At 40.0% G+C, this 23,526-nt stretch overlaps 1 protein-coding gene across 3 annotated transcripts in view; it reads right to left on the reverse strand.

The window, feature by feature from the left end:
- LOC126268335 (ras GTPase-activating-like protein IQGAP1) overlaps positions 1-23,526 on the reverse strand; it is a 345,429-nt gene that overhangs the window by 251,956 nt on the left and 69,947 nt on the right. For all 3 annotated transcript variants that reach the window (XM_049973901.1, XM_049973902.1, XM_049973903.1), the window contains 3 exons: positions 16,422-16,506; positions 14,103-14,197; positions 1,942-2,119 (listed from right to left, as the gene is read on the reverse strand). In XM_049973901.1, coding sequence (XP_049829858.1) covers positions 1,942-2,119; positions 14,103-14,197; positions 16,422-16,506 — 358 coding nt within the window. The remainder of the gene's footprint in view (positions 1-1,941; positions 2,120-14,102; positions 14,198-16,421; positions 16,507-23,526) is intronic.

Here is a 23,526-nt window from a genome sequence, read left to right on the forward strand (position 1 = left end):
TCCACAAATTGTAGTTTTTCTTAAAAACATTCTCTGCCTCCGGAATCATCCTGGCCTCAAGCTATGGTAACCTGATGTCCTCACACTTTCCACTCAACAGTTTCCACCCCCTGGGTCCTATCACCACCACACAAATCAAGTCTCCTCAACCACAGTGTGCACTGCACTCTGCCAATGTACCCATCAATCTTTCCCCTTCTCTGCTCCTCTCCTTTCTGTTCCCTCTTTTTTGCTTCCCTCCGTCCTCAACAGCTTTCCATACTTGCATCAGGTAGCTTTGTCTGCCACCTCTTGTCCTTGCACCTTCCATCATGCAGCAGTGTTTCCTCTTCCCCCACCGATACCCTGCTATCCCTCCCCCTTCTCCATTCCACTACAGAGTGGCTCCATTTGATGCATTCAAGTTCCAGTCTGGCCTGAGCTACCAGAGATGGCAATCGTGTGTGCGAGTTGTGGTTGCTTGTGTAAATGCATGAGTGTTTTTCTATTCTGACGAAGGCTTTAGCCAAAAGCTTAATGAGTAACAGGCTTTTTTTGGTGCACGTCTGCAACTCAACGTGTCATCTGTGCAGCAATAGCAATCTATCCTTTCCATAAGTGTTGAAAATTTACCTATCATGTGTGGTGTTATGCAAAATGTACCTCAATTTCCAGAATGAGTTTTCTGGAAAAATATATTTAATGTATGACCAAGAATAAACCTTAAATTTATATCAATGGCTTTTAATATTGTATTGAAAAGAAGGATGTTTAGGGTTTAACATCCTAATGACTGATAATATTAGGGGAACACATCTTTGAATGACCAAGGATGGGAAACAAAACAGCTGTCGCCGTTTTAAATGAGACACCCTGTAATTTGTTTAAGCCATTTAGAGAAAAAAAAAAAATCTAAATCTGGATGACCAGATGAGCATTTGAATCTTGCTGCTCTGTATAAGTGTCCAATGCACACCCCACCTCAGAAATATTTTGCTTGATAAGTTATTAATGGCATCACAGTTTTTTTTATTTTTTGTCACATCCAATTTCACAATAATGAGTTTACATTTACTTTTCTTGTAACTTCTGATTTTACAAATTTGAACTTACATTTAATTTTGAAAAGAAACCACTTGTCTAGTTTTATAGTGCAAACAAATGTAAAACCTTTAAAAATGTAGGATACCAGCATGAAACATTCCATAGTTAAAAAATTTCCAATGTTTTTGGTTGTACATATTGATAAGGATCTGAACATGTAGATATGGTTAAAGATTTGGGTACAGTTTACATTTTCTGTAGGAGTAATTGTCAACTTTTGACTCAAAAAACATCAGTAAGGTAACATTTTCAATCAGCAATACCTTAAAAATGCAATAATTTGTGATAACTCTTTACTGAAAGTTCCTTTTTGAGAACAAACAAAGGAACAAAAGTGAGAATTATATTTTATATTCTCTTGTGCTTTTCTTGTATGTATTTATTTAAAAATTTCTGATTAAAATTTACATCTTCACAGTACACTTATCACCTAATGAAATTGTTGCCAATAATTTATTATCATTTTTTTAATAAACCAGGGACATTTATTGTATGAAAAATGATCCACAGTAGCAACTACTCAATCCAGCTTTGACTCAGTAAAGAGTGCAGCAAAAAAGCTATAGCTCTTTGGTTATGCAACAAGAAAAAATGTCTTTCAGAGCACAGTAATTTGTTAACATTCAAATTAAAGTTGTTTATTCACAATACCTCCATATCTAATATTAGTTCATCAATGAAAGTACGTAGACAATTATGTATATGAAATATGTCTAAATTCTACGACCAGAGTAAGTTATTCTAGGAACTGTAAAAATGAAATGACCACATTTTAATTATTATTACAAATACATAACACAGGACATTTAACTAAGAAAATAATGGCTGCACTGAAGTAGTTGTGAAACATTTACTCACTTTGCAGAGAGCGGTACCCATTTTCATTGGCTCTGATAATAGCCTCCTGCAGCTCCTTTACAATTTGACAACTAAAATCATCCAGTATTGTTCGCATATCATTGGCCTTGTCTTGGTGCTTCTCCCACAATGATCTAATTTCTTCCAAATACAGAGTGCAGAACCTATCATTAATAGCCTACAAGAAAGAATATCACATGAACATTCATTACATAAAACACTCTAAACTTGGCAGTACACCAACACAAAGTACAAAAATTAACTGAACATATTTTATATATCTCACATAATAACGTCACATCAGCAGAGAGAGAGTTTCAAATGATACCAATAAGAATTTAAAAATGTTGAAAAATTCATAGTTAATTATGGTAGCAGTACAAAAAGGTGCCATTCATCTAAAAAAAAAAGTACTTCACTCTAATGCTATTATCTCAGTGTTCTTGTTTATCAGTTTTACTTCATTCTTTTTCATTCACTGTTTTTGATAGATGTCATCAAACTGTATTAATAAAGTACCACTATACTGTTTAATACAATTTGTGCTGATGCCAGCTAAAATGCAGATCATCATATGTTTCCTTGCTTTTCTCCTGCAATCCTAAACCTGCATCTTGGCAATGTCTACCAATAAATTATCTATCGATCTTGTTTTTACTCACATACTCATTCTGGTAGAAGATAACCATCTCCAGTTATTTTTCTTGGCTTCCTGTGATCTGATATCCTCTCCAGGTAGTTCAATCAACTGATTCTTTGTACTTCAACAATTTTAGTTGTGTTTTTACCCATGCACAAGTCAAGGTGAAGCCAAGGTCGCAGCAGTGCTCTTGCTGGAATACTAATTCTGAACAGCCTCTGTCCTTTTTTAGTTTGTAACACACTGGACTAAAGTTGTAGACTGTTAAATGATTCTGTTTAGCTTAGGAGTCATTCAATAAAACAGGAAGGAACAGCAATACATTATCATCGTTCAGCACAGTCTTACAACAGGCTTTGCATGTCCTTTTTTACTCATCAGATGAACCAAATACAGTAGAAGAAGTAGAAGAAAAATGGGTAGCTTTGAGGGATGAAGTAGTGAAGGCAGCAGAGGATCAAGTAGGTAAAAAGACTAGGGCTAGAAGAAATCCTTGGGTAACGGAAGAAATATTGAATTTAATTGATGAAAGGAGAAAATATATAAATGCAGTAAATGAAGCAGTCAAAAAGGAATACAAACGTCTCAAAAATGAGATCAACACGAGGTGCAAAATGGCTAAGCAGGGATGGCTAGAGGACAAATGTAAGGATGTAGAGGCTTATCTCATTAGGGGTAAGATAGATACTGCCTACAGGAAAATTAAAGAGACCTTTGGAGATAAGAGAACCACTTGCATGAATATCAAGAGCTCAGATGGAAACCCAGTTCTAAGCAAAGAAGGGAAAGCAGAAAGGTGGAAGGGGTATATAGAGGGTTTATACAAGGGCAATGTACTTGAGGACAATATTTTGGAAATTGAAGAGGACATAGATGAAGATGAAATGGGAGATACGATACTGCATGAAGAGTTTGACAGAGCACTGAAAGACCTGAGTCGAAACAAGGCCCTTGGAGTAGACAACATTCCATTGGAACTACTGACGGCCTTGGGAGAGCCAGTCCTGACAAAACTCTACCATCTGGTGAGCTAGATGTATGAAACAGGTGAAATACCCTCAGACTTCAAGAAGAATATAATAATTCAAATCCCAAAGAAAGCAGGTGTTGACAAATGTGAAAATTACCGAACAATCAGTTTAAAAAGCCACAGCTGCAAAATACTAACACGAATTCTTTACAGGCGAATGGAAAAACTAGTAGAAGCCGACCTCGGAGAAGATCAGTTTGGATTCCGTAGAAATACTGGAACACGTGAGGCAATACTGACCTTACGACTTATCTTAGAAGAAAGATTAAGGAAAGGCAAACCTACGTTTCTAGCATTTGTAGACTTAGAGAAAGCTTTTGACAATGTTGACTGGAATACTCTCTTTCAAATTCTAAAGGTGGCAGGGGTAAAATACAGGGAGCATAAGGCTATTTACAATTTGTACAGAAACCAGATGGCAGTTATAAGAGTCTAGGGGTATGAAAGGGAAGCAGTGGTTGGGAAGGGAGTGACACGGGGTTGTAGCCTCTCCCCGATGTTATTCAATCTGTATATTGAGCAAGCAGTAAAGGAAACAAGAGAAAAATTCAGAGTAGGTATTAAAATCCATGGAGAAGAAATAAAAACTGAGGTTCGCCGATGACATTGTAATTCTGTCAGAGACAGCAAAAGGACTTGGAAGAGCAGTTGAATGGAATGGACAGTTTTTTGAAAGGAGGATATAAGATGAACATCAACAAAAGCAAAACGAGGATAATGGAATGTAGTCGAATTAAGTCGGGTGATGCTGAGGGAATTATATTAGGAAATGAGACACTTAAAGTAGTAAAGGAGTTTTGCTATTTGGGAAGCAAAATAACTGATGATGGTCGAAGTAGAGAGGATATAAAATATAGACTGGCAATGGCAAGGAAAGCATTTCTGAAGAAGAGAAATTTGTTAACATTGTGTATAGATATGTGTCAGGAAGTCATTTCTGAAAGTATTTGTATGGAGTGTAGCCATGTATGGAAGTGAAACATGGACGATAAATAGTTTGGACAAGAAGCGAATGGAAGCTTTTGAAATGTGGTGCTACAGAAGAATGCTGAAGATTAGATGGGTAGATCACATAACTAATGAGAAGGTATTGAATAGAATTGGGGAGAAGAGGAGTTTGTGGCACAATTTGACAAAAAGAAGGGACTGGTTGGTAGGACATGTTTTGAGGCATCAAGGGATCACAAATTTAGCATTGGAGGGCAGCGTGGAGGGTAAAAATCGTAGAGGGAGACCAAGAGATGATTACACTAAGCAGATTCAGAAGGATGTAGGTTGCAGCAAGTACTGGGAGATGAAGAAGCTTGCACAGGATAGAGTAGCATGGAGAGCTGCATCAAACCAGTCTCAGGACTGAAGACCACAACAACAACAACAACAACAACAACAACAACAACAAGAACAACATGAACCAAATATGTGACATCATTTATTTATTGTGATACATGTTGCACAGGTCCATTTTTGCATGGTAATGCATGGATATTGAATGAGTCAAATCATTTTATTTATTAGTATGTTCTTATCATTAAGGACCGAAAACCAAGATTAAGAACGCAAATTTGAAAATGACGATTAAAAAAACACAATCAATAAGTTCTAACTGCACTTACAAAAGAGGTTATGAAACAATTTTCCGATGTTATCCAAACAGTAATTTATGAAGTAAAAAGATCATATCTTGACTTAAAGAAGACAAATTAATGTAATTAAAGCAGAAAGATATATTAAAGCAGAAATACACAAATTATCTTATCTATCTCTATTAAAGAATTCTTCTAGAGAATAGAAACTTTTTTTAAAGAAGAATTCTTAAGCTTACTTTTAACTGGTATGTTACTACCTCGTAGACACTTTCCTTGGAAGTGTGTTCAATATCTCTGTGCTTGCACATTTTGCACCTTTTTGCACCAGAGACAAATTTTTCAGATCACAGTGTATATCAGATTTTCTTCATGTGTTATGATGATGGTATGACTCATTAATTTCATGCTGAGGAGGACTGTGAAGCATGAATGTGTTGACAGAAAAGAGTGATATTGTGAGGTAGTCGTTAGCACCCCTTTGTCTTAAAAAAAGATTCCAACGTATGATTCTTAGAGGCACTCCACACAAACAACCTTTTTGTGTCTTGCAATGACATTTTTTTGACATCAATGAATTGCACCAGAAGATCATTCCATAACGCGTAAGTGAATGGAAGCAACAGAAGTAGGCAGATTTTGAGACATTGATGTCTTCAATTTTCATGATTATCAGGATTGCAAATGTTGCTGAGCTAAGCCTTTTCACGGTTTGGTGGATGTGGTGTTCCTAGTTAAGCCAGCTATTCATATGGACACCTAAAAATTTTGAACAATGCATCCTCTGTATCTGCAAGCTCTCATGTGCAATGTTTATCTCCTATGGGCTTTTGTGGCCAGAGTAGAAGTGAATGTAACTGGTTTTGCTGAGATTTATTGATAGAAAATTTAGTATCACTCAGTTCAGAACATTGGCAGGTAGTTCACTGGCATTTAACTCTAAGTTGGTGGATGTACTACTGTGTATAACAATACTCGTGTCACCTGCAAATATTGTAAAGTTTTTTGTTGTGTTTGAGGACAGAGGTAAGTCGTTCAAATACACATAAGAAATAGCAGGGGACAAGGGACAGAACCTTGTGGAACTCCATGATGTACTGTGCCCCAGTTGTACACCACCCCTTCCACCTGCATGTTATTATCCTCTAACACTATTTTCTGTTGCCTGCCCTGTAGACAGGATTTGAGCCAGTTGCCCATTTGTCCTTGGATTCCATAGTGGCCTGCTTTCTCTATAAGTATTCTGTGACCCACACAGTCCAAGACATAGCACAGGTTGCAAAATGTGCCAACAGGCAATTTCTCCTTGTTAGTGTATCCCAAAACGGTTTTGCTAAATGAAAATATAGTTTTTGTTGTGGAGATATCTCCTCTGAATCCAAACTTAATTTTACTTATTACTGCAAAGTTTTTTAGATGATTGACCATCCTGGCATATATTTACTTTTACTAAAACTTAAGAAAACAGAGTCAAAAGAGATACAGGATGATAGCTTGTAACCTCTGTGGCATCTTCTTTTTGTTCAAGGGCTTTACAATAGCATACTTCATTCTGTCAGGGAAGATACCTTGTTTGAGAGAGGCTTTTACCAGCAGGCTTTTAGCAGTTTGCTGAAAGTGTAGTTGACACCAGTTGAATTTTAACTCTATAAGAAAATTATGTTTTTTCTTACTTGCTGCACTGTTATAGGAGTTATACATATATAAGGAATTTTAGAAATGGTCTTTCAATATTTTTATGGCCTTTTCTAAGAAGCTATTGCATCCTGTGTTCTCCGCAACAGTTAAAAAGTGACCATTAAACCATTTTTGCCTCTATCTCTTGGCTTTGCACTTCTCTACCTTTGTTGTTGAGAACAATGTTTTGGGTCCTACTGGGGAAATTTGCACATCTCACCCCTTATCACTTTCCATACAGTTTTAATTTTGTAACTGTTGTTGTTGTTGTTGTTGTTGTTGTTGTCTTCAGTCCTGAGACTGGTTTGATGCAGCTCTCCATGCTACTCTATCCTGTGCAAGCTGCTTCATCTCCCAGTACCTACTGCAACCTACATCCTTCTGAATCTGCTTAGTGTACTCATCTCTCGGTCTCCCTCTACGATTTTTACCCTCCACGCTGCCCTCCAATGCTAAATTTGTGATCCCTTGGTGCCTCAAAATATGTCCTACCAACCGATCCCTTCTTCTAGTCAAGTTGTGCCACAAACTTCTCTTCTCCCCAATCCTATTCAATACCTCCTCATTAGTTACGTGATCTATCCACCTTATCTTCAGTATTCTTCTGTAGCACCACATTTCGAAAGCTTCTATTCTCTTCTTGTCCAAACTAGTTATCGTCCATGTTTCACTTCCATACATGGCTACACTCCAAACAAATACTTTCAGAAACGACTTCCTGATACATAAATCTATATTCGATGTTAACAAATTTCTCTTCTTCAGAAACGCTTTCCTTGCCATTGCCAGTCTACATTTTATATCCTCTCTACTTCGACCATCATCAGTTATTTTACTTCCTAAATAGCAAAACTCCTTTACTACTTTAAGTGTCTCATTTTCTAATCTAATTCCCTCAGCATCACCCGATTTAATTTGACTACATTCCATTATCCTCGTTTTGCTTTTGTTAATGTTCATCTTATACCCTCCTTTCAAGACACTGTCTATTCCGTTCAACTGCTCTTCCACGTCCTTTGCCGTCTCTGACAGAATTACAATGTCATCGGCGAACCTCAAAGTTTTTACTTCGTCTCCATGAATTTTAATACCTACTCCAAATTTTTCTTTTGTTTCCTTTACTGCTTGCTCAATATACAGATTGAATAACATCGGGGAGAGGCTACAACCCTGTCTCACTCCTTTCCCAACCACTGCTTCCCTTTCATGCCCCTCGACTCTTATTACTGCCATCTGGTTTCTGTACAAATTATAAATAGCCTTTCGCTCCCTGTATTTTACCCCTGCCACCTTTAGAATTTGAAAAAGAGTATTCCAGTCAACATTGTCAAAAGCTTTCTCTAAGTCTACAAATGCTAGAAACGTAGGTTTGCCTTTTCTTAATCTTTCTTCTAAGATAAGTCGTAAGGTCAGTATTGCCTCACGTGTTCCAACATTTCGACGGAATCCAAACTGATCCTCCCCGAGGTCTGCATCTACCAGTTTTTCCATTCGTCTGTAAAGAATTCGCGTTAGTATTTTGCAGCCGTGGCTTATTAAACTGATAGTTCGGTAATTTTCACATCTGTCAGCACCTGCTTTCTTTGGGATTGGAATTATTATATTCTTCTTGAAGTCTGAGGGTATTTCGCCTGTCTCATACATCTTGCTCACCAGCTGGTAGAGTTTTGTCATGACTGGCTCTCCCAAGGCCGTAAGTAGTTCTAATGGAATGTTGTCTACTCCGGGGGCCTTGTTTCGACTCAGGTCTTTCAGTGCTCTGTCAAACTCTTCACGCAGTATCGTATCTCCCATTTCGTCTTCATCTACATCCTCTTCTATTTCCATAATATTGTCCTCAAGTACATCGCCCTTGTATAAACCTTCTATATACTCCTTCCACCTTTCTGCCTTCCCTTCTTTGCTTAGAACTGGGCTGCCATCTGAGCTCTTGATATTCATACACGTGGTTCTCTTCTCTCCAAAGATCTCTTTAATTTTCCTGTAGGCAGTATCTATCTTACCCCTAGTGAGATAAGCTTCTACATCCTTACATTTGTCCTCTAGCCATCCCTGTTTAGCCATTTTGCACTTCCTGTCGATCTCATTTTTGAGACGTTTGTATTCCTTTTTGCCTGCTTCATTTACTGCATTTTTATATTTTCTCCTTTCATCAATTAAATTCAATATTTCTTCTGTTACCCAAGGACTTCTAGCAGCCCTCGTCTTTGTACCTACTTTATCCTCTGCTGCCTTCACTACTACATCCCTCAGAGCTACCCATTCTTCTTCTACTGTATTTCTTTCCCCTATTCCTGTCAATTGTTCCCTTATGCTCTCCCTGAAACTCTGTACAACCTCTGGTTCTTTCAGTTTATCCAGGTCCCATCTCCTTAATTTCCCACATTTTTGCAGTTTCTTCAGTTTTACTCTACAGGTCATAACCAATAGATTGTGGTCAGAGTCCACATCTGCCCCTGGAAATGTCTTACAACTTAAAACCTGGTTCCTAAATCTCTGTCTTACCATTATATAATCTATCTGATACCTTTTAGTGTCTCCAGGGTTCTTCCACGTATACAACCTTCTTTCATGATTCTTAAACCAAGTAGGTTTGTAAATTTTGGAGCAGAGACACAAGCTCTTTGACTTCTGAATGACTTTAGTTAGTACTTTACAATATTTTTTATAGTGATTCAATTTGTTGGGGTTGTCTGAAATTTTTGGGGTGATGTACAGTTCTCATTTCCTTTTGCATGAAATCTTAATACCATATGTACCCAGGGCTTTTTGGCGAGTTTCTTGGTTTGGGTTTTATATATCTTTTGGGAAGGTACTTTCAAACATCAGTGTTTTGTCATTACTAAAATGATTGTACTTGGAATTGGCATTATCTAAATTATACACAGATCTCTAGTCTATGTCTTGGAGATGTGATTTAAATAAAACTGGATAGTTTCTTCATTTTGTCCAAGCTGTTTTCCTTCGCAGACTATATTCATTCTCATAGATATTTGCACTGATAATAATGAGTCTCTGTCCATCATGGTCAGAGAAACCATTCAAGACTTGACTGGTAATTGTAGTGCTGATTTTGGTCTGGGCTATAAATACACTATCAATTAGTGTGCTTGCACATGAAGTTATTGTAGTAGGGAAACTAGCTACAGAAGCAAGTTTATGTGAGGACATCAAATTTTCTTGCTCTGACCTGTCTCCAGAATTTGTTAGAAACTTTACATTGAAGTGCCCAAGCACAATTACAGCTGCTCCGTGTTTGAATGTATATATTAGGAGAGTATCAAACAGCTTCAAAAAGAGACTGCACTTCCCTGAGGCTATTGCATAGTTTTACTACTGACATATGATATCTTTTTCTTTATATTTTCTGCTGAATAATGTCGTCATATAATAATTGTCCATCACAAGTTTTTCTATACTGTAATTAATACGGTGCTCCCAAAAGCATAGAACATGGACATCACCTATACTTATGTTTTATCACTAAACTGCTAGTTTCTCTTAGATGCATGTTTCCTGGCCGGATTATCTCACGTTTTGGCAATGTTCCTCGGCCTCCCAGGTCTCCTGACTTGCCAGTATGTGACTTTTTTCTGTGGGAGTACCTTAAGAACTGTGTCTATAACCATAAACCACGAAATTTGGACAAGTTGAAGAATGCAGAGATTTTAGTCTGTGTGATGGAGGATTTAGAGAAGAGACTTGAGTCCTGCATTTAAAATGATGGACATCACCTTGACGACATTATTTTTCACAAATAACTTTGTTAACTAAAATGGCAAATAATGGGCTTTGATTTTGTGTAAATAAACATGCATTAATTTTAAAGTTGGCTGAGTATTATTTCATTAAAAACCGTCCGTCTCCCATATAGTTCATGGAACTTATTACATTGTAAACAGTGATGCGTCATTTGAACGCTGTCACTCATTAAAAATTAAGAAAGATATGATTCTTTAAATACTATTTAATAATGAAGCTGCATTCATAAGGGGAGGAACCAGTGGCATGCATAACGACCATCGACGGTTACAGAGCAATCAGCACTGTGCACTGTTAAAAAAATATCTATTTCATTTCTCTACAAATGTGTGTTACTCAGACAACGATGCTGTCTTGGGTCCGGTTACTTTGAACAATTGAACTATAGAACAGACTGCCTTTGATACCTTTTGGGAAATACACAAACAGAAATAAAATCACAACACGAAAGACTTGTGCAACACAAACGAAAATTGGTATGCATGTTTCTACATCTGAAAGATGATGTATGTGTATTCAGATTTTGCACCAGTCGCTTAAGAATGGGCTAATAGCACCGCTACAAGGATGCAAATCAGGTTTGTTTTAAATACACACTGTAATAGTTGTGAGCATTAGTTACCTTCGAAACTGGAGCTGGAGAGGTGATGTTAGTGAAGAATGCCTTTAAGGTGACAAAGACAGCATTATCAACTACTCGTTTAAATGAGTTCGTGTGACAGGACTACTGTACATAATTGCTAGCAGTGGTGGTAACAGAATGTATGGTTGCAAGAAGACCAGACGCCAGACAGCTAAGTGGCACTACCAAGTAGAAAGACCATCACGTGCAGTGTATGGCTCTGGCATATTGCACTGCATCTGCAGCAGCAGCAATCTGAGCAGCAGCTGGCAACACAGTGACACAACAAACTGTTACAAATCGGTTAATTCAAGGATAGATCTGAGCCAGATGCCAAGTAGCACGCACTCCACTGACCCCAAACTACTGCCATCTGCCACTTCAGTGGTATCAACCAAGATCTCATTGGACAGCAGAGTGTTATGGTCTAGGGTGTGATTTTGTATGACAGCAGAAGCACTCTCATGGTTATCTCACACACCCTGACTGCTAACCTGTACAGCAATCTGCTGATTCAACTTTGTTGTGCTGCAATTCATAAGCAGCATTCCATGGGTGTTTTCCAATAGAATAACACTCACCCACATGCCGCTGTTGTAACCCAACTTGCTCTCCATAGTGTTGACATGTTGTCTTGACCTACTCAATCATCAGATCTGCCTCTAATCAAGTACATAAGGGACACTGTCAGATGACAACTCCAGCATCATCCAGCATCCCCTTATTGACCAACCAAGTGCAGCAGGCATGGAACTCTGTCCCACAAAGTGGCATCCATCATCTGTACATCACAATGCATGCACATTTCCATGCTTGCACTCAACGTTCAGGCTGTTACACCAGTTATTAATGTACCAGCATTTCACATTTGCAATTTTTACACTTACGTTAACCTGTAATCTTGAAATGCTAATTGCTGAAATACCTAGGCACATGTATTCCCAAAATTTCGCTACTCTATATTAATTATTTTTTGGTGTTGTGATTTTTTTTCACACACATACATTAATTGAACAACTACAGACGATTCTGTTGCCTACTCACAATACTATGCATTTTCAGCATCAGAGACACTCCTTCCCACAAATTCTAACGTGTGTGGAAACTCTCAACCACACTTTCCCAAATCAGTTGCGATAGTTCACATCATGGACATTGCTGCTGTCAAAAATGAATATAGAAAAGCATTCAAACGTGCAATTCGCATTTTCTAAGAGTACAAAAGCACACTGAAGATAAAAAATACACTTTTTTTGAAATGTTACTGAGAACTCTTCAAAATTAATTGTTGCAAGTTTATTGTGAAGTGCTGAGAAGTAGTGTGCGTTGTTATAAAATTATGGAAAACTGTTGAAAATGTGAAACAAATATTTCTAGACATGAAAGGTAACAAACAATAACAGTTAATAAATAAAAACTAGCCACAAAATGAAACCAGTTCACAACAATTACCACTTAAAATTAATGTCTATGTCTATAAAAACTTCTATGGCTTGATAGTGATTCATGTCACTTTCTGGGAAAAGACTCCAATAATCTTTGCGTCTCTCAGAGACAGTAATGCTCTAATTTACTACACAAAGGAGGTTAGGCAGCTCTCACTGTTATCTATAGATGCCACATTCAGTGCAGTAATGTAAAAATCAACTAGCAAGATACGAAAATAAAACCACACTGGAAAAGCAAAGAGTGTGTGTTCTGCATACAGCCAGTGAACCCCAGTTAATCACTTTAGGATTATTAATCTACCCAAGAGCTTGCATTTTCATTGCTGAAGCACTATTTTTAAATTCATACATGTAGAAGTATCTGTCTCGTTGTAACTTTCAGCTATGATACACTGTGCTGCCATGTATGCCCCTCTCTCCTTTTCATTATCTCAATTATCAGAAGAGAGATTAGTGGCATCACTTGATAATCTCGAAACAATGTAAGTACGATCTTGTCACAATAATGTTTCGCTGATTAAATAGGATCATTCAATACAGCCTCACCTTTCCTGGTGTACTGGCAAGGATTTTGGCAACTGACTAGTTACTAGATTTTTGTGTTTCTATTGCCATATCTGAGTACTCATTTTAACTGTTCCTAATAGAGTCCAACAGCTGATTTTTCGCCAGAAGTGATGTGTTCTTATTGTTGCACTGGAAAAGATGCATCACTCTTCATTTACAACTTTGAAACCATTTTTGTTGTACACTGGAAACATTTACTTCAAAAGAAGGCCAACAATCTAAAAGAAATACACCATATTCTACAGCACATTGAACAAACATTTACAGGGACCATTTTCAGAATTAGCTGACAAACTGCATGCTAGATGCAAAGGATCATTCTGCCACAGCCTGCTACCATTTGTTGATACTGTGCCTGAAAAATCAGTGCTTACATCCAAACTCCTTACTAATTTATAACCTATTTATTGCCATAATCTGCTGTATTTTCATTCTTCACTGGTTCAGTAATCTCCTCAAAATGGTATTTGCTTCAGAGTTTTAAGTAATGGGTACAACTATTTCATATCATCAAAACTTCGGTGCCTAAATCACGCAAGCCATTACACATTGTGGTGTTTAAAATTCCTTAGGGCACAGTCAAAATGCAAGATGCATGGTGGAAAACTGATAGAAAATGAAATGCTGTTTGTGGGTACCTACAAACCAGTGAGGCACAACAGTCACCCATCTTCATGCCACATAATAAAACTTTGAACATTCTGTAATTAATATAACTTTTTTTTGTCCTCTTCACATGCAACATTTCCATAATTTACAACAGATTAGTATTAATGCATCTTTTTGCAAAATGCTTTATCAGCAATACTTGACTTTTGACTTTATCACACACCTCCAGTTTAAGGTATTTGTGACATAGAACAGTCATCAGTAACTCCACATCACCTTCATGGGCTGCACCTAAAGCCTGTTGCCAAAGCCAGCACACTGCAATCAGAGAAAAAGAGATGTTTTGCTTACTAACGAATTAATTACAAGTACAGGACATTAAAACAAACTAATAGTTTCTTTTTTATAAAAATGGGGTATAACCATAACCCTGAGAAACAGCATACCCTTGTGTAGAGCATTCCAGTAATTGACACTAAATGTATGTCTGCTGTCAGAAGGAAACAACTCTTGTATTGGCATCAAGTGATCTGACAGTACAAAAACCAAGTTAAACAAATAAAGCTTAATTCTTTGTATTAAACCACTTTTATCAATGACTTGTTGCATTTTATTTTCTAATACTCAGTTATGTAGAATACTGTTTATTTTACTACAGTCATCAAGGTCTTTTGATAGAAAGCTACCAGTCTAGATGTAACATTACAAGTTATGTGTGTCTATATTTGGTACATGAATGACAATATGTCAAATTTTACACTGTTTCATATTTTGATAAGTCCTATGTCATTGTTTTCCTGTTAGGACAATGGCCTACCACCTCCCAGTGTATTGCTGGCCTCCACAGGCTGCTTACAGCACACTGGCCAGTTAGTAACAGAGCAGAAGCACACACATTACCCGGATTTTTAAGTTTTACTTTATTAGTTTTATACAGCTGGTATCTAGTGGACCTTACAATACATTCTAAGTGGTGTTATCGAGCCCGGCTCATTCATTAGTCATACTTTGTACATTTTTACAAGCATCTTTTGGGTGTCCACAATTTTATTATGACATTGTGGTTCGACTTTTACTGTGGATAACTTCCCAAAAACTGGGACACTGTAATTGTCCAACTACACCATGGAAATAGACTCCCACATTAAAGATACAAACCACTTCCTGCACCAGCTCTCCACCATCCCCATGCCCATACCTCTTTGGTTCCTACTTATCACTGTAACATGCAACCTCCTTATACACCAACATCCCTCCTGCCCACAGCCTTGCCGCAGGTGAACACTACCTCTCCCAACACCCTGTAGATTCCAAACCCACCACTTCACTCATCTTACACCTAACCAACTACATCCCAATCCGTAACTACTTCAGCTTTGAAGGGAAGTTATAAAATCAAATTCGTGACATAGCCATGGGCATTCGCATAGCACCTCCTATGCCAAGCTCTTCATGGGTGACCTAGAGGAAACATTCCTAGCTTCCCAAAACCCCAAACCTCTAGTCTGGTTCACATTTATTAATGGCATCTTTATAATCTGGACCCAAGGCCAGGATACCTTATCTCCATTCCTCCACAATCTCAACACCTTCTCTCCCATTCACTTCACCTGGTCCTCCTCCATCGGTCGTGCCACCTTCCTAGATGCTGATCTCCTCCTCTCAGATGGCTCCAATCCATACCTCAGTCCACATCAAACCCACGAACCACCAACAGTACGTGAACTTTGACAGCTGCCATCCCTTCCACACAAAAAAATCCCTCCCATAAAGCCTGGTCACCCATGACAGACACATCTGTAGTGATGAGAACTCCCTCGCCCAGTATGCTGAAGGCCTCAAAAAGCCCTTCGCAGGCAGGCAATATCCCCAAACCTAATACACAGACAGATCTCCCCTGCCATATCTCCAGTTCTGTAACAGGCTTATCCTACCCCATCAGAGGTTGTGCCACCAGTGTACACAGCTACATTATATACGAGCTATGCTGCAACCCCCGCACAGCATTTTACATTGGTATTACAATTTACATTGGCATCCCATATGTCAAACAGAATGAATGGGCGCACCCAAACTGTTGCCAAAAACAAGGTGGACCACCCAGTGCCAGAACATGTAGAAGAGCACAGCATGCAAGATTTCAATGGTTGCTGCACAATCTGAGCCACCTGTTTTTTCTGTTTTGTGTAATACCTGAACTTAAAAAATTGTGTATAAAAAATAGCATAAATACAAAAGAAATTAAGGTATTTTTCAAATGAAAAGGAGAGTTGCTACTCACCATACAGCGAATATGCTGAGTCACGTTTAGCCTCAGCAGCCACAGACTCCAACGAAGGCCTTATTGGCCAAAAGCTCATTTTCTGACAGTCTTTTTGTTGTGTCTAACCTCTAACCGCAACTCAGCATCTCTGCTATATAGTGAGCAGCAACTATTCTTTTTATAATATTGTTACATTCCACCCTGGATTTTCCATTGTTATATTTCAAATGAGTAATTTTTTAACATATCAGTCAAGTGATGTTATAACTAGCTACCAACCATTTACAGCATTGATGTAACCTTGAATTTCAGGCAGTGTAAGCTCATCACTATAGTCTTCAGCTGTGGAACTATCATTCTGTGACTGAAATGATGAGAAAACACAAGCATTAAATCACATCATGTGCTACTTGCATATGGGCTCATATAAATAAACTCTTACATCTAAACAAGCAGCTCTGCACTTTAACAAAAATTAACTATTCAGCAGGAATATTTTGCATTCCTTATTAAGACATTGAACCTAATGGCCAAGCAAAAAAAGATACATTGTTACGAAGTGCAAAAATAAAAGAAAATGTGGAATTAATCAGAGTTCACGCTTGGTGCCAGGCTGCTGCACTCAGACACGTGGGAAGTGTTGTACAGAGAAAAAACTGAGGAGGCACAATGAAAAATTAGAATGTGGTTAGAGAACTCTTTGGCATTTGAGGACAAGATTAAGTGAACTGACAGTTTCATGGTTAAGACACATGAGTCAGGGGAGAAGTCAGACCAAAGAAATTATGTGACATCAGGAATGAAAATGAGAGGAAACAGAAGTTACAATGAAAATCAGAAAAGAAGTTAGGTGTTTGAGATGTGGTGCTATGGAAGGTGTCTGAAAATTAAGTGAACTAATAATATAAGAAAAAAGCTGGCTCTATCTGCAAAGGGAGAAGCATCTGGAAAACAATGATAAGAAGAAGGGACAAGTGTACACATCAGCAGGAACAGTTTCTGTTTGTACACAGGATTTGGTTTAGTTTCCATTGCCTGTGTTTCTGCAAAAAAGTGAACTGTAGCATTGTATGTTACTGTGTTGACTACTGTATGCTCACTTACTCTAAGTTGTTGCACTATTTTAGTGCACCTGTATTATGTGAACTGACTTTGGATGGCATTATAAAAACCAGAAGTAGTGACAACAGAACAGAGACTGCACCCAGCAACTTCTTGGGTTAGTATTGTATTACGTGTGGTAGAGATGAAAACTGATCAAAGATGGAGAGGGACTATGTTTATTGCATAATGATGCAGGGGGAATTGGCCATGTCCGTAAACAGTTGGAAGCTGTGTTGGCCAGAGCTGACAGGCTTCAGGCTACTGTTTGGGCTGTGGTGGTATTGGGGCACGTGAGGCAAATGATGTGACACCTCTGGAGCCTATAATGTTGCCTGTGATCTCTGATGTCACAGTGCCTTCTGATTAGAGGGGTACGTATGAGTGGATTTCTGCAGTAGGCCTCAAACATGTGTACTTTGACGGATCAGGTCCATCCATCTGAGGCCCGTTTCTCACTAATGTGCAGGCTCTATTTGTCAATTCCAATATCTCCTATCTGCCAGCAGGCCAAATCCATTCATGGGGGGGGGGGGGCATATTGATGAATTTTAATTATTTTCCCATGGACCCACTATAACACTATTTGTTTATGGTTTATCTAAATTTTTTATAATTTTTCCCTTTAAAATTGTTGCATTTAAAAACTATATTTTCTGTACATGTAAAGTAAAGTGTGCAATACTGAAGGCTGAAGTTCTTTTTATTGCATATGAGAAATGTATGTAAAATACTATGTAAATTGTTTATTACATTTAATAAGTTTCTGATGACACTTTGTATTTAAAAATGTGTGTGTGTTCATGTTGATGTAAATTTAACAATTGTAAGAAATGCTCACGCTTCGGAACACTGTAAGAAATAGGTTTTACGTAAAAGCCAGTGTGCTTTTGTTTGAAACGAAAGTGGCTCTGGAAGTGGAAAAGGTGGCAAGGGCGAACTGGCACGCTAGCTAGAGCAGTCACACAGTTTGTAGGCAGCAGTGATATGAAGCAACAGCCTCATGGAGCTGGAGAAGCTTTGCCAGCAAATTTGCACTAAACTGCCTCGAATGAAGACTGCAAATGGCTTATGGCATTGCTGCGAGTTGTTAGGCTACTGTATGTAAAATTGAACTATGCCAAGAAGAGAAATTAGACCGATACAGCAAGATACTTGCAGGCCGCATTGTGGGTAATGTAGCCGCCATAATTGTTTGCCACACCCAAACCTACAGCCACCAGATACGATTTTTTGGTGATTTACTTTAGTACAGCATGAACCATTAACTTAATCTGTTTTCATTAGTGAATAATCACTCTTGAACTTTAAAAAAACTGGTTCACCCTGTTATTTCATCCTAATCACACACCTATATTGGGTTCCTTCCTGGTATCTGATTAATCTGAGTAATCCGTTTTACAGGCTTATGTAGTGCCAACTTAATATAAAGAGGTACTATTTAAATTGTTTTTGTGTAAATAATTACAGTAATAACTTTTGAAAACAAATTCCAGTAAGAAAGAGGTTTTCTTGGAGTGAAATGTTCGCTATAAAAAGTGTGTGCTTTAGTATCCGAGTATTTTAGTATTTAAGTTGGTTGATCATAGAAAGTGCTTTTCTAGAGGTCCCCCATGGGCAAAATTTTTTTTAGCTTCGTTGAAGTTATCTACCAGTCTTTTTCTCTTTTAAAAATGTAATGTTTAAGGGTGTAGTAGCCAAAAAGAAATTCTAGTGTCTGCACCAACATAGTTTACAAGGAGTAATATTTATTTAAGGAAGTTAATTAAACAGTAGCAAGAAAGTAGGCAAATTTCATACTCCTGATTTTCCAATACTTCACTGTTTCATTGCCTGGATACGCCGGCAACTGTTAGTACACATTTTAAGCCACTAAATGAACTCTGAACTGAGTTGTTCTAGCTTCAATATAATACTATTCGTACTGCCTTTGTTTCTAGCTGCTGGGTAAGATCTTATTTGGTTGATTTAAAAAGGGGAGGGAGGACCAAACTGTGAGGTCATCAGTCCCTTGTTCCCAGTAGAACAATTACCCAAATTACCCAAAGGAAAGAAGAAAACAAAGAAGACGTATGGTACAATAACAGGAGAAAGGAAGAACCGGAAGAACCAGAAGAACGACAAAAGGACTACACACGCTACAATGGACAAAACATGACAACAAAACCACAGAGACACGCAAGAAACAGGGAGAGGAGATTAAAAACAAGAAAGCAGATGACCATGGCTGGCTTACCATGAGAATAAAAAAGGAGAAGGCAGCCACTCTGCAACACATTAAAACCTCCACCCTAAAAGTCCTAGGGTGGAGGACACAGAGGGACAAAGAACATGCGCTAAAACTCAGATCAAATGATAAAACCCACCCTCACAAATAAAATATAAAACTAAAGCTGCTGTTGAGGCACTGTCACCCAACACTGAAGGTAAGGTGCGGGGAAAGTGAAAAGTCCACCGCAGAGCAGATAAAAGTGGGCAGTCCAGCAAGAGGTGGATGACTGTCATTTGGGAGCCACAGCGAAACTGAGGTGGACTCTCACGATGGAGGAGGTAATCATGTGTGAGCCACATATGGCCAATGCGGATCCGACAAAGGACAACCGATTCCCTGCGAGAAACCTGCTGGGAAGACTTCCACACATAATGACACGCAGTTTGTTGTCATTACTGTTATGTCACTCTGTCTCCCAAAGCCGAAAAACTTTGCAGCGTAAGACAGAATGCAGGTCAGTTTCAGAGATGCCCATCTCCAGGAGCAGTTTCAGCATAGCCTGTTTGGCCAGTCTGTTAGCACATTCATTGCCTGGGATTCCAACGTGTCCTGGGGTCCACACAAACACCACTGAATGACTTGACCATTCCAGGGCAGAGATAGACTTGTGGATTTTCGCTACCAAAGCATGGCGAGGGTAGCACTGGTCGATTGATTGTAAGCTGCTCGGGGAGTCAGAACAGAGAAGAAATGACTCACCAGAACAGGAACCGATGTACTGAAGTGCACAAGATAAAGCCACAAGCTCTGCAGTGAATACACTGCCACCAGCGGGCAAGGAATGCTATTCAATATGGCCTCTTTTGACACAGGTGAAGTCAACATTACCACCAGCCATAGAGCCGTTGGTGTAAACAACTTCAGAGCCCCGGAACACATCAAGAATCAAGAGGAAGTGGCAGCGGAGAGCAGCGGGGTTAACGGAGGCCTTAGGGCAATGCAAAAGGTCCAGAAGACGCTTCAGCTGAGGTGTACACCATGGAGTTGTATGTGAATGGACCTCAAGCAGAGGTGGTAAAGGGAAGGACTCCAATTCGGACAGAACGGATCACACGTGAACTGCAATCGTGAGCCCTGACCTTGGCCGCCAATGCGAGAGATGAACTGCCACGGGTGGGAAAAAGAGACGGTAATTTGGATGCTTAGGAGAACTACGAATGTGTGCAGCACACATCGGATCTGCAATGGAGGGACTCTGGCCTCCACCAGGACAGTGGTCACCAGACTTGTTCTAAAAGCTCCCGTTGCTAGGCGAATGCCACAGTGGTGCACTGGGTCGAGTAAACGCAACGTTGAAGGCACCGCCGAACTGTAAACCAGACTCCCATAGTCAATGCTGGATTGAACTGGGGCTCTTTAGAGCTGCAGCAGCATAGAGTGATCTGCACCCCAGTTGGCGTTGCTCAGGCAGTGGAGAGCATTGAGGTGCTGCCAGCACTTCCACTTAAGCTGACAAAGGTGAGGCAAGCAAGTCAATCAGGCATCAAAAACCAGTCCTAAAAATCGATATGCCTCGACTACAGTGAGGAGACTGTCAGTAAGGTACAGTTTTGGTTCCAGATGAACAGTACGACGCTGACAGAAGTGCATAACACATGACTTTGCGGCTGAAAACTGGAAGCCATGGGCTAGAGCCCATGACTATGCCTCATGGATGGCTCCCTGTAGGCACCTCTAAGCAACTCCAGTACCGGAGGAGTAATTCAAAATGCATAAGTCATCTGCATACAGAGAAGGGGAGACCAATCACCCTACAGCTGTAGCTAGGCTGTTAATGTCCACTAAAAATAGAGATACATTCAACACGGACCCCTGAGGGACGCCATTCTCATGAATACGGGGGTAACTATGGAAGGCACCAACTTGGACATGCAAAATAGGGAGTAACGGCAAGTTTTGGAAAACAAATTGGAAGCATGCCCCCGGAGACCCCACTCATGCAATGTGGCAAGGATACGATGTTGCCAGGTCGTGTCATATGCTTTACGTTAAGTGTGGGGGAAAAAAAAACGGCAACCAGGTGTTGGCGGCTGGAAAAAAACTGTTCAGATGGCACACTCAAATGACAAGATTATAAGTGGTAGAGCGATCCTGGCAGAAGCCGCCCTAACTTGCGGCCAGTAGGCCATGTGACTCCGGGATCTAACCCAACCACCGACATACCATACATTCCAGCAGCTTACAGAGAACGTCGGTGAGGCTGATGAGTCGATAGCTATCCACATGAAGGGGATTTTTAGCATGTTTCAGCCCGGAATGGTGGTGCTCTCTCACCTTTGCGATGGAAAGACGCCATCACACCAGATACGGTTGAAGACGACGAGGAGATATCGCTTGTAGTCAGACTAGAGATGTTTAATCATCTGACTGTGGATCCGATCCAGCCCAGGAGCTGTGTCGGGGCAATGTGCATGGGTGTTGAGGAGCTCCCACTCTGTAAAAGGGGTGTTATAGGGTTCACTGTGGCGTGTAGTGAATGAGAGGACTTTCCTTTCCATCCGCTGTTTGAGGGTGCGAAATGCCGGGGGGTAGTTCTCCAACGCAGAGGCTCGAGCATAGCACTCAGCAAAGTGCTCGACAATCATGTTTGCGTCTGCAGAGAGCACACCACTGATGTTAACACAAGGGACACCTGTTGTGGTCTGATTCCCAAAAAGACATCTGATCTTCGTCCAGACTTGGGAAGGTGACGCATGGCACCCAATGGGCGACATATACCTCTCCCAACAATCCTGTTTCCGTCGTTTTATAAGCAGGCAAACATGGGCACGGAGCCGCTTAAAGGCTATTAGGTGCTCTAAGAAAGGGTGCTGCTTATCTCACTGTAGAGCTCAACGACACACTTTAATTGTCTCAGCAACTTCCGGCGACCACCAAGGGACTGTCTTTCACCGGGGGATCACGTTTTCCACCATAGAAATTATCGTTGTAGTGACCTGCTCAATCACAACTTTGATGGCACCATGTGAGGGAGATTCAACGATGACAGCAGAGGTGAAGGCTACCCAGTCTGCTTTGTTTGGTTGGTTTGTGGGGGTTGAAGGGACCAGACTACAAAGGCCATCGGTCCCTCTGCCTTGTTTGAAGCCCACCTGGGTAGACGTTCATGGGCATGATGCTGAGGGAGTGACACAGAAAGATGGGAAAGGTTGTCATGTGCTCTCCAGTGGATGGATGGGAGAAGTCCTGGGCTCCAAACTGATAAATCAATGGCCAAGTAACTACCATGAGCCACACTGAAATGTGTGGCAGCCCCAGTATTTAAGAGGCACAGGTCAAGTTAGGACAGTATATTTTCGACATCTCTACCATGGCCAGTAAGCATGGTGCTACCCCACAAGGGGTTATGGGCACTAAGTCACCCAAAAGTAGAAAACGTTTAGGGAGTTGATCGACCAGTGCAGTCAATTTTGTTCAGGGGTACCATACCATCCGGAGGGAGTTGTACATTGCAGACAGTTATTTTCTGCATCGTCCATATCCTGACAGCCACAGCTTCAAGAGGAGTTTGAAGGGGCACAGGTTCATTACATACTGAGTTCAGGACATGGACACAAACTCCAGCTGACACTCGATTATATTCACTACGGTTCTTATAATATCCCCTGTAGCTGCAAAGGGCAGGGGTCCGCAATGCTGGGAACCAGGTTTCCTGGAGGGCAATGAAGAAAACAGGGGTAAAGCTTAACAGTTCCCATAGCTCAGCCAGATGGTGGAAAAAACCGCAGCAATTCCACTGGAGGATGAACTGATCGTGAAACTGGGAAGGCATGAAACAGTCAATGAGGCAGTCCACAGCTCAGGGTCACCTGCTGCCACCGACTTCTTTCCTGAACAGGCTATATCCATAGTGTCTGAGGGTCTGGCGAGATCTAGGTTCTCAGCAGATCCCACAATCTTCACCTCATCCTCAGACACAGAGCTTGTAGCAGCGGTGGTGTGGGTGTCATTGCAATTACCTTGGTCTTGGGAGTCTTCTTTCTGGATTTCTTTCGCTGGTCCTTGGGTATC

The sequence above is a fragment of the Schistocerca gregaria genome, chromosome 1 (genome assembly GCF_023897955.1).
Source record: "Schistocerca gregaria isolate iqSchGreg1 chromosome 1, iqSchGreg1.2, whole genome shotgun sequence".
Taxonomy (NCBI): Eukaryota; Metazoa; Arthropoda; class Insecta; order Orthoptera; family Acrididae; genus Schistocerca; species Schistocerca gregaria.